The sequence below is a fragment of the Asparagus officinalis genome, chromosome 10, assembly GCF_001876935.1.
Source record: "Asparagus officinalis chromosome 10, Aspof.V1, whole genome shotgun sequence".
NCBI lineage: Eukaryota > Viridiplantae > Streptophyta > Magnoliopsida > Asparagales > Asparagaceae > Asparagus > Asparagus officinalis.
Window position 1 is genome coordinate 6063482 of NC_033803.1, and position 15578 is coordinate 6079059.

The 15578-nt window shown below is 35.5% G+C and overlaps 3 protein-coding genes and 1 long non-coding RNA gene across 5 annotated transcripts; 3 read left to right on the forward strand and 1 right to left on the reverse strand.

Moving 5' to 3' along the window:
- LOC109826041 lies at positions 394 to 1884 on the forward strand. Its single transcript, XR_002243178.1, has 3 exons — positions 394 to 651; positions 732 to 869; positions 1646 to 1884. It is a non-coding gene; the product is annotated as an uncharacterized LOC109826041 (long non-coding RNA).
- LOC109825560 (3-hydroxy-3-methylglutaryl-coenzyme A reductase-like) lies at positions 3193 to 4085 on the reverse strand. Of its 2 annotated transcripts, none has more exons than XM_020392415.1 (2): positions 3930 to 4085; positions 3193 to 3555 (listed from the first exon to the last, which is right to left on the reverse strand). In XM_020392415.1, the coding sequence occupies exons 1-2, from the start codon at positions 3954 to 3956 to the stop codon at positions 3271 to 3273; spliced, it is 312 nt and encodes a 103-aa protein (XP_020248004.1). In that variant the 5' UTR covers positions 3957 to 4085; the 3' UTR covers positions 3193 to 3270. The 2 variants fall into 2 exon arrangements, with proteins under 2 accessions (XP_020248004.1, XP_020248003.1); XM_020392414.1 differs by having other exon boundaries at positions 3870 to 4085.
- Positions 6571 to 6894, forward strand: LOC109826387 (histone H2B.3-like). Its single transcript, XM_020393419.1, has one exon. The coding sequence runs from the start codon at positions 6571 to 6573 to the stop codon at positions 6892 to 6894; it is 324 nt and encodes a 107-aa protein (XP_020249008.1).
- Positions 12663 to 14898, forward strand: LOC109826388 (subtilisin-like protease SBT1.7). The gene has a single exon (XM_020393420.1). It carries the CDS (start codon positions 12667 to 12669, stop codon positions 14896 to 14898), a length of 2232 nt encoding a protein of 743 aa, XP_020249009.1. The 5' UTR covers positions 12663 to 12666.

Genomic DNA, 15578 nt, shown 5'->3' on the forward strand with positions numbered 1-15578 from the left:
CGTAGATATTTCCTAAGGAAGCAACATATAATCAAGGGGAAAATGTGTCAAGGCCCCAAAAAATAAAGGGGATGTGACCCAGTTGGACCAGCTCCCCGTATTATTTTTTGTGTGTGCCAAAGTTCCAAATACATGAAGCCATTATTTTCAGCCCCTATTTACATTTTCAATGTAGCATAGAGAGAAACAATTTTTGAAAACCCAAAACTACCCCCTCTCTCGCTCTCTTCTCTCTTCTCCCTCTACGCCAACATCCTCAACTCTCTGTCAAGAACCAACAGCAACGACGACCTCGACGGCGAGATTGACATGTTCTTGATGGGGGTTTTGGGGGAGTTCAGGGGAATGGGAGGGGGAAGATGGGGGTTGTAGGTGTTTGATGAAATGCCCAAATGAGTTTCCTTTTTAGCATTTCTTCAGTAAGGTTATCTTTTTGAGTTTGTTATATTTACTAGTCGATTGATTTAAGGTGTGTGGTTATTAGCAGCCTTTTTACTGATGAAAAGTTGAAATTTGAGTGCTATCGTCCAATGAAAACTTTAGCTCTGGACCCAGATTATTCACGGAAATCATCAAGAAGATATGTTGCTGGTGGTTTAACTGGTCAACTTTTTTTGAATTCGAAAACCTGGCAATGGTTATTCTAAACAGGTATCTGGTGGACTTGACACAAGGAAAAAATTTAATATTTGCTGCTCTAAATTTCAATCATAAATATGTTGTTGTCTCAGGTATTACATGATGGAGAAGGTCCAACACATGCGGTCAAATGGACGTATGGCATGGCGAATGATGCACGTATGACATTCATTGAGAGGCTTCAGGGAAGTCCACGTCCTGAACTTCTGCTTCCTCATTTAGTTCGGCAGGTGTGTTCAGGTCGTTTGTTTTAATTTTTTTACCATTCTGCATTAAGCAGCTGATGCAACTGAATTAACTGAGTATCACGGGAAGCCCACTTTTTGCTACAACAAATGGATCTATTTATATGTCTTATCTTGACTAGAGAAATAGCAGTTTAATATTTCTAGTTCTAGGTTTCCCTCCAATTCATAACAACGTTCAGTTAGTATTGTACACTGAGCACCCTTGGTGATTGGTTCTGTAGTGAGGGGAAGCATAGGGAGACATGGTCTGATTCACGCAGTGATGCTTAAGTGCACTATTATTTGAAGAGAAGAAAAGGAAGTTGGGCTCATTGGTGGACATGATTTGCTAATTTAAAGAATAACTAACTGGTTGATATTTTCCGTCAAGTTAGCAAGTGGTATGTTATTGAATTTCTGTAGGGATTTTGTAATTTCTTTAACTTTATCAAGGTTGATATGACTTTTGAGTAAATAATAGTTACAAAAGCTTACTGCAAATCCATGTTGGTATTGTATATCTACGAAATCAGTCTTGTATGCTATACAACATAATTGAATGTTTTATGAGTAAATTACTCTATAATAATATAATGTTGTCTTTGTCTTCAACCAACCTTGAGGAAAAGTACTTCCTTTTCTTTTAGTTGTTCTATTATACTAAAATGGACCAGCCTAATGATAAATTTTATGACTGGAATGATATAATTTACTTGAGAGGGTCCTAAAGATGTTGTATATTCTTGTTCTCTAATTAGATTGCTTTACTTCTTCAATAGATGCTAACAAGGATGTACGCACATAGGATGACATAATGTTGGTCATTGGTTGGGTAACATGTGTAAAGATTGTTGCAATCAGAACTAATGCATCTGGAGCAAATGGAGTGCAAAAGACTGTTCAAGCATCAAGCACGAAGTATGTGGATATTGTAGCAAATGGAGTGCAATCCAAAATTGCTTGTAACGTGCCATGTTTCATTGTTCAACTGATTATACTATGTATTGTTGTGGTTTGGTTGTACTTGGATCAAATTTTAATGAAATGTATTATGTCTATTTAGTGATCAATTTTGGTGTAATTTATTTGCGATTGTATGTGAAATGTATTTTGATTGTCATGTGAATATGTACAAGTTCATTCAAATAGAACTTGATGTGCATAATAAACTGAAGATTATATATAAATTATGTGTATCAAAACCTGAATATTATGGTACATAATATGTACTTAATATTGAGGCTATTGTGTACATAATATATGCATATTATGTACATAATCTTCATGTTATGATACACTATTAAATCTCATACACTTGTACATAGTTTGTACAATATCCTTCAGGTTATTATGTTTGAACATGAACATGATTAGCAAGAACATGACCTGTTTTCTATGTTAACTTTAACTATTACATGTTAACTTTTATCATTATATGTTAACTCTCCTCATAACATGTTAATTTTCTAGCTGAACATGTTAACGTTCATTATAATATGTTAACTTTTACTATTACATGTTAACTTTCATAATAATATGTTTATTTTTTATAACATGTTAACTGTTTGCTGAACATATTAACTTTCATCATAATATGTTAACATTCACTATTACATGTTAACTTTCACCATAATATGATAACTTTCTTCATGACATGTTAACGTTCACCATAATAAAAATCTTACATTCTTATGGCTGATATTACTTGAATACGCGAAATAATTAGACTTACAATCTTAGAACTTTCTCATTTTTACATGTTAGAAATTTCTGAATTTTTAAAAAATAGAACTCTCTATATTAACAATAGCTTGCATAAGAACTCTCCATATAAATCATCTTGAGAGACTTTCAGTCTTTCAAACACATCGAATTTTAGTTTAAAAAACTTGTTATGAAGAAAGTTAACATGTAATAGTGAAAGTTAACATATTTAGCTGAAAGTTAACATGTTACGAAGAGAGTTGACATATAATAATGAAAGTTAACATGTAACAGTTAAAGTTAACATATTAGGATGAAAGTTAACATGTAACAGTTAAAATTAACATAAGATATAGGTTCGGGTTTTGATACACATAATTTATATATAATCTTCAGTTTATTATGCACATCAAGTTCTATTTGAATGAACTTTTTGATACACATAATTTATATATAATCTTCAGTTTATTATGCACATCAAGTTCTATTTGAATGAACTTGTACATATTCTATATAATCTTCAGTTTATTATGCACATCAAGTTCTATTTGAATGAACTTGTACATATTCACATGACAGACACAATACATTTCACATACAATCATAATAAATTACACCAAAATTGATCACTAAATAGACACAATACATTTCATTAAATTTTCATCTAAGTACAACCAAACCACAAGAACACATAGTATAATCAATTGAACAATAAAACATGACACGTGACGCCCCGATGGCCTTGCACACAAAGCACAAACCTCACCGCCAGGGCCCTAGTCATCCCATCCCTCAGCACAACACTCTGGGCCCCACCTGGCTCCCCGATGACCTTGCACCCTCTGTTCGTGCTCGCAACCAAACACCATTCGGTTGTGGCCATCAGCATGTAGTAAGTCCTCCCATCCAAAACCAGCGGGCCCTCGATGCCAACAAGCAATGCGACGAACCCAATCAGCACGTAGTAAGTCCTCCCATCCAAAACCTGACAGGATAATGGTATATCATGTTTGAGCTTGTTTCCTTACATAGAAGAATATAATTCTTGTTTTGTCTATTCCATGTTCGTTTCTTTCATATGTGAACCTTCTCCAAATATCAGCTAATCTCATATATTTGCTTATGAAATTTGAGAACTCTTATTTGTTCCACATTTTTTCATAGGATAAGAATTTATCCATTGTATACGTCTTCCTTATCTCTAGTGGATATCACTTATTTCAGCCATTCTAATTCTCTTGGCAGCTCCCCTTGGCATCCATTGATAAAAAGCAACAAAGGAGTATGTGTATTACTCACGTTAACATAAGCCGTATCATCCAACACCATCAAAAGTCTGACAGGCGTTGAGATTCCTACCGGGAATGGAGGCATAATCGAACCCATCAAGAGGTAGGGCGTTGAGATTCTTTTCGGCGATTCTCCTTAAAGCCTCGCGTCGAACACCTACAGCGTGTTTGGCTGTGATTCTCCTTGTGACTTGGTTCGAGGGATTGGTGACCTCCATGAAAGATCATAACCTGAAAATATAATATCTTGTTTGGGAGTGAAATCGTAATAAATGAAAATATAATATCTTGTTTGTGAGTTTGATTGAGAGTAACGGAAGGAAACTTGCTTCATCATATTTGATAAAGCAATATTACATGCATGTTTGTTCATCACTTGCTGCTTCCTTTTATATCTTGGATTCATTATCACCTTATCAAAGTTGATACATTGTTCTAACAAATGCCAAATTAAAACGGCTAAAAAATTTAGTTTCGTGGTGCTCCTTTAAAATGCACTTAATTAATTACCGGTCCTCTCAAAAGTAGACAACAACGTATCCTCCATTATTGAGTTTTGATCATTGGAGTGATTAAAGAAAGTTGATTAGCTAGTTAGTCCATGTTAATATTTCAAAGAAACAACAAGGATATAATCAATATTTTCCCCACATAAGTTAGGGACTTAGGGGGGCCAAACACATGGCAGGATTCTCCAAGCACATGATTAAAGTATATTGACTTGGTTCGTGTTCTTAATTGAACATAACAATTTGCAGTTGGGCACAAATTAAGACTAGATGGATTACAGGATAAGTTATTTTTCCTTTTGTTTAAAGAAAATAAAAGAGAATTGCTAGCTAAGGGCAAAGATGTATGAGACTGTTGAGAGCTGCGGAAGCTAAACAACCAAACCAACGTGCTACGAGAAATCAAATCAAACGAACATCGAGAGAAGGCCAAACGAACCAAATCAATGCCACAAACACAAACAACCAATTTTAACGTGGTTCGGCAAGTTGCCTACGCCCACGGGGCAAAAAGGAGATATGGTTTTTCACTAATAGAGAAGAAGAATACAAACTGAGATTACAAATCACTCAGACTCACCAATTAATATCACAAACAAATCTCTAATTCTCTCTCGGCGATTGGTTTGGTTTCTCGAAGCACATCAGTTATTTGGCTTCCGCCGCGCACTCAACAGAGACCACATATTATATTTGTCACTAAGTTCTTTTAATGGTCTGTTTGGATGGAGACATGGCGGCTGGGTGGCGGATCGCCTGACCGGGGGGAGCGAGGCGGTGGCTGAACCAGGTGACGCTACTGTCGCGAGGCTAGGGGTGCCGCGCGCGTCATCTAAGGGGAAGGGCGGGGGTGGAGGGGGCAGATCTGGAGGCTGGGTAGGTGGGATTGAGGGTTTCGAAAGTGGGGGGTCGAGTTTGGTTGTTAGGTGACTGAAGATCTAGGGTTTAGAAGAAGCAAAGGCAGTAGGTTAAGAGAACATGAAGGCGGAGGAACAGAGGGCTGAGGGAAAAAGGCGGGGTCAAGGTGGGTGTAATACCCCAAATTATCATCAACTTTTGTAAGAATAGGGTTCTTTCCTTCTTCAGAAATATGTCCTTTGACTCCCAATACCTTGATTCTCAAGTCCTAAATTTGACCGATCTTATTTCAATCCTAATCTTGACCAATCTTATTTTTGGGAATCCCTATGGCCCCAAAAACATCGACCCCTTACTCCAGTTGTCCCTCGTGTGCTTGGAATTTAATTTTGAGAACATGATATTGGATTGAGGAAATATGAATAAGATCTTATTAAGAGTGGAAAAAAAAATTTGTATAGAATTTGGATTTGATGTTGAGTGAGTTGAGAAGATATATTCATATTATATCAAGATTAAGGTGATAAACAAGGTGGGTGAAAAAGAAACCTATTAGAGATATCAAAATATTAGTTTGAAATTTTAATCTATTCTTTTATACAAATGAGAGAATCAGATAATTACTGTTCATGCTACATAATTCTCTCTCCTCTCACCCCTATATTATAATCACTTTTATTTAATTTTTTTAAAAAAATAAAATAAAATTCAAGTATTGTTTAACTAGTTTCAAGGTTGATTTTCAAAATTCAAAAACAAACACCTAGGGGCTGTTTGGTTGTATGTTTTTACCATGTAAAAGGATGTAAAGTGTAAAAAAGTGGGTCCCAATGTCAGCTTTCATCACTTTCAATTGTTTGTTTGTAGTTGTGAAAATAGTGTAAAGTGATTTCATATGCTGATGTGGCTTGTAAAGTGATTTCATGAAAAAAAGACATGATTTTAGGAGAAAGCTAACATTGAAGTTAGGAAAAAATAATAAAAAATAATTCTAACCAATATGATCATTTGAGTAGGGACCACTTTTTATACTTTCCAAACAAACAATTAAAGTTTCATTTTGCAAACCAAGTGTTTTATGATTCCAATGGAATCAAAAACAAACAAAGAAAAGTATAAAAGTGAAATTGATGAGATGGACAACAACTTTCCAAGTTGTGTCATAAATACACAACTTTACCAACAACAACCAAACACCCCCTATTCTCAACTTGAAAGGGGAAAAAATACTCAGAGAGATCTTTATTTTACTCTCTCCTCCCCTATCCTTGATCTCCCATCTCTCTTCTCTCCGTCCTTCACCGACTATGAAAAAAATCCCCAAATTTTAAAAACCCTCCCCAAATGGCGCCCAAGGCCGAGAAGAAGCCCGCGGAGAAAAAGCCCGCCGCCGCCGTTGATGCCGAAGAGGAGCCCAAGGCGGAGAAATCTCGCGTCGGCAAGAAGCCAAAGGCGGTGAAGCGGATCCCATCAAAAGAAGCGGGAGGAGTAGACAAGAGCAAGACGATGATGAAGAAGAAGAAGAGGGTGAAGAGGAGCATGGAGACGTACAAGATCTACATCTTCAAGGTCCTGAAGCATGTCCACCCCAACGTCAGCGTATCGAGCAAGGTCATGGGCATCATGAACTCCTTCATCAACAAAATCTTAAATGCCCAACTCTGGTGAGTCCTTTTTAAATCTAAATTTGGATATGGGTAAAAATTTTCATTAACATTGAATTGTTTTTAAAATTCAAAAACGAACAGGGCTCAACTTGAAAGGGGGGAGAAAAATAAAACTACCTCTCCTTTTCCTTTCTACATCTCTCTCTGCTTTATCTTTATTTTCCTCTCTCCTCAACTTTCCTTGATCTCCCTCTCTCCCCCTCTCCTCTACCAGGAAAATCCTCAACCTTGGTCGCCTTTCCACGACGGCGTAGGAGGGTAAAGAAGAAGAGGATCTCATTTTTGAAGATCGGAGGTGCAATTTCCATTGGGTTTTAATTTCTTATTATTTTAAATTTTTTTGTTGCAGATTCGATTTATTTTGCTCCAAAATAGGCAACAAAAGACTCGGCTTGTTAAATACTACGTCCCTCTCGAAGAATCAGAGAAGCACAAGGTCGAATACGAGAATCTACTTCTTTATTACTAAAGGAGAATAATAAAAAAAAGAAAAATGAACAGTAACCTAAGGTTCTGATCTAAGAAAAAAATAAAATGAATAACCAACCAACAAAATAAAAAAAATTCCCACGTTCTCTAATAAAAACTGCCAAAAAAACTCTCACGTTCTCCTAAAAAAAACTCCCACGTCTTCTCTCGCCTTCCCCTAAAACCGAAACCCAAAGCCAGCCTCTCCTCTCCCCTTTCTTCTTCCAAATTCTTCCCAAGAAAAAAATCTAACTTTTCAATGCCCCTATCTTCTCAATTCTCGCGGAAAACTAGAGTTTTCTGCCCTAAATTGTTAAAGATTCGACGATCCATGACGGAAGAGGAGCCTATCTCAAGCAGAGGGGTTTCTGCCCTAAATCGTCAAATATATTCGACGATCCATGACGGAAGAGGAGCCTATCTCAAGCAGAGGGGTTTCTGCCCTAAATCGTCAAATATTCGATGATCCATGGCGGAAACCTTCTTTTTCTATTTCCTCACTATCAAATCTCATCCGTCCTCAACCGAGTCCAGTGCCGCCGCCTCCTCTTCAATCGGTAACATTCTCTCTCTCTCTCCCCCTCTCTAAAATTTTTGCCATGTTTGGTTTTCTGCTGTTTAGTTGAGATCTAAGCAACTAATTTTTGTCTTTTAAGTTTAAGTAGAAGTTTCTATTAATTTTTTATTATTTTCTCTAATTGGGTATATTTGTTTGGATGTTAATTAGATCGTCAAGGGCCAAAATCAGAGTCGCCTGACAAATACAACACAAATGAAGGTTCCCAAATCAATAAAGTAATTTTAAGTATTTTTTTGTATATTTTGTGCTAATATTTGTTGGGTTGATAGAATGTTAACTATTTATCTTTTTATTTTAAATATTTATCTATTTGATAACAATGTATAGAAATATGCATGCTTGCATTTTAAATATTTATCTATTTGATAACAATGTATAGAAATATGCATGCTTGCGTCTTTTCTCACACTAAATACAAGCTTACTTACAATTGTTACAGCAATGTATAGAAATATGCATGCTTGCGTCTTTTCTCACACTAAATACAAGCTTACTTACAATTGTTACAGAGACTCAATTTCAATTTTTAGTTCTTGAATGTGTAGTTATTCATAGAAAGTTCATGAATACGTTGCCCAAGACCTTATCTTATTAAGGTATTTTACAATTGAGAATTAACAATTTCTTTTTTTTGCCCTTTAATTTTGCTTCTAATGGATATTTATGATGATGGTTAAGTTAATAGTGGATCCCGAAGCAAAGCTTTGGCATGTAATGTGAGATATTTTGAATTTTTAAAATTTTTTAATTTTATTTCAAGTGAATTTTAAAACTTTGGGATTTATGGTAAAATTAGGATGATGCTTTTTCTTTATGGTAAAATTAGGATGATGCTTTTTCTTTGTAATTATAGTGATAAATGTTTACGGAATTATGGTATTATGACTCACATTTCACAGTACATGTTTTTTTTTTTCCAGAATATGAATATGGAAAAAGTCATGAGAATATGCCTCTTATCAACTTTATCTGCGTTAATTTTGCTAATTATTTACATGATTTTCATGTACCTTGCTGAGTTCAAAACTGGTGCTGAGAGGAAAGAGGCTGCTAAGAACACACTCTTGGCCTACAAATCTGCTCAGGTCAGTAGTTTACTACATATCGAAGATATTCCTACTTTTACTGTCATCGACCATCTATCATCCCATAATTGACCCATGTATCTTATTTGTTATTTTTTATCATATATAACTCTTCCTTCAACATCCACCTTAGGATTGGTCATCTTCATTTGATGTTCTCAAGGAGCATATCTATATCTATATGCATTGTCACCATTTATCTAATATGTCTTTCTTCTTTAAACCAAGTTTTTCTCTCGTATTTTCGTGACAATTTACTGTTTATGTTGTATGTTTATAAATGACAAAGAATTCGAACTTTAGCTATATATCTGCTTCACGTTGTGGAGTTATCATTGTGCATCATGATTTTCTTGGGTGTTATGCACTCCAGACAGTATGGTGGATGTAGAATAACTGCTTTATGTTTATTTTTTATCCCATAAGATTAGCAGTACTTCTATTATCAGCTTAAAAAATGAGCTTGTTTATGTATAGGACATTGCTGTGGGTTGTCTCCAACTCATCTGATCAAACTTGGTTTGTGCTCTTGCAAAGCAAGTATATTTTTGTTTTGCATTGAACTCACCTGATCGTGCTTGTGCTCTTGTGAAGCAGGTAGATCTTTGCAAAGCAGGTATAATTTATTTGTAATACAAATCATTTTTGCATTGACTCAAGCGATTCTGTTGCTCTAAGCATTAGATTTTCTATGATATAATTACATGTATTGACATGCATTTTGAATTCGATATTCAAGTTTTAGTGGTGTATGATCCTGGTACACTCTCGATTACTAATTTTTTTGGCATGCCTTAAAAAGTTGTGTAGTTCAAACATAGATTTTTCATAGATTAATTGAATATCAGATTTTCTGTAAATATTGAGACCCGTGCATATTTATGTTTTCTTACTTTTGTTCCAGTTGTTTCCTGATGAATGTAAATACTGTGTTATCTGTCTGTTTCTTCTTGGTACTAAAACATTTTGCAATATTTCAGATTACTAAAACATTTTGCAATATTTCAGATTGTTAAAATGTGGGTGAAGCAACTGACTCGACATAGAGGGTATACTGATCAGATGGTTGAGGAGGCCAATGCTGTTATTTTTACATTTGGTTCTTATAGCTTAGGAGTAAGTTGAAATATTACTTTCTGAGAAACATAATCTATTTTTAAATTTGAAGAAGCAAATTGTTTCTAATGCCTATATGGGATGGACTAAATACTTGGAAATTCATGTTCAATATTTGAAGGAGCAAATTGTACCCGTCTTCGATTCACTTTGCACATGTTCAATATTTGTAAAAAATCTTGTAGAAACCGTGCTTTGCACGGGTCTAAATACTAGTATTATTAACATCAGAGAATATTTTTTTACCTTGTGATTATTACTAACATCATAGAATAATGTTTATAAAATATAATCAATTAATGCTAAGCTATTATATTACAGTCTTTGATCAATTTTAAGTGATTTAGTTTTCTATCAATTAATGATACCTCCGTATTTTTGATACTCCAACTTATGAGTAAAATTATATAAAATTATTTTTATTTAGACAATGATATTAAATGTTAATCTATCAATATATTTTTCAAATTTCATGGTTTTTTAATTTTAAACTTTTGAGGGTGTTTTTACAATTTTTAAAACTTTAAGGGTGCTAATTGTAATTTTTAAATTTTAGGGGGCTACTACTAATTTTCAGATTTTATGTTTATTGTTTTAAGCTTTGAAATGTCAGTATGTTTTGTGTAATTTTAAATTATTGAGGGTGTTTTGTGTAATTTTTATAACTTTTACTTTTTTGACAATAATTCATGTACTATCTTTCTCTATTATCCCTGAGGCTTAATTGATGCGACAAAGAGCTTTTTATAATGGAGAAATGAGAATCTATGTTCAAGTTTGATGGTAATCTCTAGAATTTATCTATGTTATTCACAAGTTTTGAGGGTGTTTTTTTATAAATTAAACTTTTGAATGTGTTTTTATAATTTTTGTAATGTTGTGGGCATTAATTATAAGTTTTAAATTCTTTAGAGGATACTGTTAATTTCTAAATTTCATGTTTTTTATTTTAAGTTTTGATATGTGAGAGTGTTTTGTGTAAGTTTGAATATTTGAGTGTATTTTGTGCAATTTTGAAACTTTTTGGGGTTTTTTTTGTTATTGTTGTAATATTTTATGTAACTTATTAATCTTATTTTTTTAAAATTATTGAGCTATAAGTAATTCACGTGGGATTAAGATAAGATTTAATTATGATTATGATAGATTAAGATCTAATAAGATATTTAAAAAAGTGAAAGGTAATATTGACCAATGAAAGACTTTTCCGAAGAAGTATATGATGGGAGGCTTCTAATTAATGAGTTGGTTTCTAATGAACAATATTGGTTGGTGTAATTTTGGGGTAAGTGGGATAATTTTTAAAACTTTACTTTATGGTGTTATTTATTGGGACAATGGGATTGAGATTTTACTTTAAGGTGTTATTTATTGGGACAATGAGATTGGGACAATTAACCCCACTTTTTCCAAAATTATCCCACTTCTATACAAACTTTTTGTCCCAACCTCCAAAAATGACATCATTCTTAACTTTGGGACAATCATGAGGAAAGTGAGATAATTTTGAAGTGCTAATTTACTAAATATCTAATATATATTAATTGTATTATATTAGATAATATATTTTAATTATATTATATTATAAAATTCTATTATAATATAAGATAATAAAATATTATATAATATTATCTAATATAACATTATTATATATGATTATTACATATTGGTTAATAATATTTCATATATTATAATATTAGAATTATATTATTATTATATTACTTTTTATTATTTAGTATATATTTTATTAGTTAGAATAAAAATATTATTGTATTATTTTTATGATATAAATATTAAATAATATTTTATTATTACTATAAAATTATAATAAATTACTATATATTAAAGTATGATTATATATATAATTAATGTAATATATTATATTATTTAATAATATTTTGTAGTTAATAATATTGAACATGTTAATAGTATATTACGATTATTATAAATGTTATATTTTAATAAGGAGTCATGTCATCAATTATCTCACATGAATAGTCAAATCAAATTTTTAAATTGTCCCATTATCCTAAATTATTTCACTTTACACCATTCAAAATATCCCAAAGGGATAAAATTGTTCTATTGGAACAATTATCCCACTTAGCCCCAACTTGTCCCAATCAATAACCCACAAAGGGATAAAATTGTTCTATTGGAACAATTATCCCACTTAGCCCCAACTTGTCCCAATCAATAACCCCACTAAACGTAACGAAAAGAGAAGTAGAGCTACAGTCATTTTTTTCGTGCTTTATTCGCCCATATGGCCATATAGGATGCTTCCTCCAGCATGGCATACACTGCTCCTATTGTGTATATGTACGCACACATTATTTCCAGCTTTTTTTTCTCTTTTCTACTAAAGCAAAATTTTCATGTACATTGGATCCCTGCTCCCTACGTATCATACTACACAATGCAATAAGTAAATCTTGGATGCAACTACGAGCCTGAGCTTGTCATGGATTCTATATAACCTGATCTATGCTACAGTCTTCCACATTGGTCTATATCCACTTCAATGGAGATCCATACACCCATCTATTTCTCTCATCTAACCTTTCTTTCGTTCTTCTTACTCTCTTCCTTCCTCTTTGAAATCCATGGAAGCAATACAACAGATCCTCAAGCCTACATCGTCCACGTACAAAAGCCCAAACACACCAAATTCCTCACCTTCAGAGATCGGAGAAATTGGTACATGTCTTTCTTGCCAAACACAACCTTAGATTCCGGTGAGCCTCGGATGATCTACACATATAGATACGCAATCTCTGGCTTCGCGGCAATGTTAACTCCCGACGAATTGCAAACGCTGAAATCTAAACAAGGAGTAGTGAGTGCACATCCTGACCACGAGTGCAAGCTACGAACCACCTACAGCCCGAAGTTCTTGGGCCTCAGCCGGTGGTCTGGACTGTGGCCTGACTCAGACTACGGTGCAGGTCAAATAATCGGTATGATGGACAGTGGAATCAAGTACAGCCACCCTTCATTCGACGACCAGCAGATGTCTCCGCCTCCCCCACCTTCCATATGGAAAGGAAAATGCTACTGGAGCCAAGGCGGATGCAACAAGAAGATCATCGGTGCTGTCGGTTTCCATCGAGGACAGCTAGTTTCGCCGTTGGACACCGAAGGGCACGGGACAACCACGGCGAGCATAGCTGCCGGGAACATCGTTGATGATGCCAATGTCGTCGGTTATGCAAAGGGCACGGCTTCTGGGTTAGCGCCCGGAGCTCATCTCGCAGTCTACAAAGTCACGCCTGGGACTTCTACAGATTTGCTTAAAGGTATAGACCAAGCTATCCATGATCAGGTACATGTGCTCTCTATGTCTATAGGCTATTCCAAGCCTAGGAAACTTTATCGCGACGCGGTAGCAGTTGGATCCTTTGCGGCCGTTACAAAGGGGATCGTCCCTGTTGAGGCAGGGGGGAACGCGGGGCCTCTACCGAACATGGTCGACGGAGCTCCATGGATCCTAATGGTCGGATCGAGCGTCATGGACAGAAGGGTAAGATCGATAGTAGAGCTCGGAGACGGTCGAGAATTCTATGGGGAATCGGCTTATCAGCCAGATAAATTCCCTCCCACTCAGTTTCCTTTGATTTATCCATACGGCATCCTGAAATCGGAGGATTCGAAGAAATGCCAGGGCGACTCTCTAAATTTGATCGACGTCAGGGAAAAGATTGTGTTGTGTGAAGCGAGCTTGGATTTTACGAAGAATGTGGAAGTGAGCGATCTCGTTAAAAAGGCCGGTGGCGTCGCCGTTATAGTCATGAACCAGCCGGGGATGGGGAATCGAACGGACGCGGATGCTTTTCTCCATCCAGCTTCTCGTGTTACCTACAACGACACAGTGGACATTATAAAGTACGTCGACCAAGCATCAAACCCAACCGCAGCGATAAAGTTCAACGGAACACAATTTGGATACCGCCCCGCACCTGTAGTGTCCTCATTTTCCAATCGAGGGCCTAACCTCTTTAACGGTAACATAATAAAGCCAGACTTTATTGCACCCGGTTCGGACATTCTCGCAGCTTGGCCAACTGAGGTGGGTCCGAATCCTACAGGCACGGATAAGACGTTTATCATGGTAAGTGGAACTTCGATGGCTGCACCTCACGTGTCAGGGATCGTGGCTCTCCTCAAGCACAATCATCGACATTGGTCGCCCGCTGCGATTAAATCAGCCATCATGACAACAGCCTACACGAAAGACCGAGATGGTAATCCGATAAAAGATCAATATGACGGTACAGATGCCGGAGCCTTCACGATGGGATCGGGTCATGTGGACCCGGTGGCAGCTAATGATCCGGGTCTGATATATGATAATGACCCGCACGATTACATCCGATACCTTTGTGGGATGAAACTTCCGGATTCTGAGGTATCCACAATTGCTGGTAGCCCGATTGTGTGTTCTCAAGTTCAAGCTATTGAGCCTGAGCAATTGAACTATCCTTCAATTTCGGTGTCACTCGGGGCTAAATCGGTATCGAAGACTGTGAATCGAACGGTGACGAATGTCGGTGATGCTAACTCGGTTTACACTGTGAAGGTTGATAATCCAGAGGGAGTGGATGTGGATGTTTCCCCTATTACCCTTACATTCACTAATGAAGGTGAAAAGCAAGATTTTACTGTGACCAAAGAAGGCAAACTTTCAGAAGGGCAACTGGTATGGGATTCTGGCAAGTATTTTGTGAGGAGTCCTATTGCAGTTACATTCACCTGAGATCCCAAGGAGTCGTAAAGTTGTTGAAAATAAAAATAGGTAAATAAACACATGGAATTTGGTGTGCATGCACATAATATTCTTGAAACGAGTATTGCAGGCATCATATCAGAAGAAGTATGTCATAAAAATGGCAATGTCCACTGCTCTATATAAATTATAATATAAATCTTCAGATAAATCCAAACGATCACTTTGTTTCGATAAACAAATTTGTCAAATTTCTATTCAGACCAAGTAGGTAGAGGACTCCTAATCAAATCTATATTACTAATGTACACCTTATATATTGGCCAACTTCTACCTCTTCTCTCCTAAAGCTACAATTTCATAAACTTTGTATTCTTGATTCCTGCTTGTTTCTCTTCTAGCTGCGATAAATAATCTTGATGCAAGTTATATAAGGTCACATATAGATCCATATTGTTGTTTTGACTTTGAATTCCCACCTAACCTTTACTGTGCCACCAACTCATTTACTATTACACTAATCATTTTATTAATTTTTTATTAATTTGAAAGGTTATAAAAGAGGGGTGGGAGAGAGAGCTTAGAACACAAAACAAAGATTCAGAACAGAGAGAAGAAAGAGAGATTTGAAGAGAAAAGAAAAATAGAGTTTCTTTGAGTGTTCTCTTCTTTGTGTGAGTTTGGTAAGGTATTAGAGTGATCTTCTTTTG

What these genes read in the sequence shown, in the direction of transcription:
- LOC109826388 (XM_020393420.1), top strand. Translation starts at nt 12,667, where the DNA reads ATGGAGATCCATACACCCATCTATTTCTCTCATCTAACCTTTCTTTCG.
- LOC109826387 (XM_020393419.1), top strand. Translation starts at nt 6,571, where the DNA reads ATGGCGCCCAAGGCCGAGAAGAAGCCCGCGGAGAAAAAGCCCGCCGCC.
- LOC109825560 (XM_020392414.1), bottom strand. Translation starts at nt 3,956, where the DNA reads ATGGGTTCGATTATGCCTCCATTCCCGGTAGGAATCTCAACGCCTGTC. An exon ending in ATGATACGGCTTATGTTAAC is followed by an intron (nt 3,556 to 3,869) that starts GTGAGTAATACA and finishes TTATCCTGTCAG; the next exon opens with GTTTTGGATGGGAGGACTTA.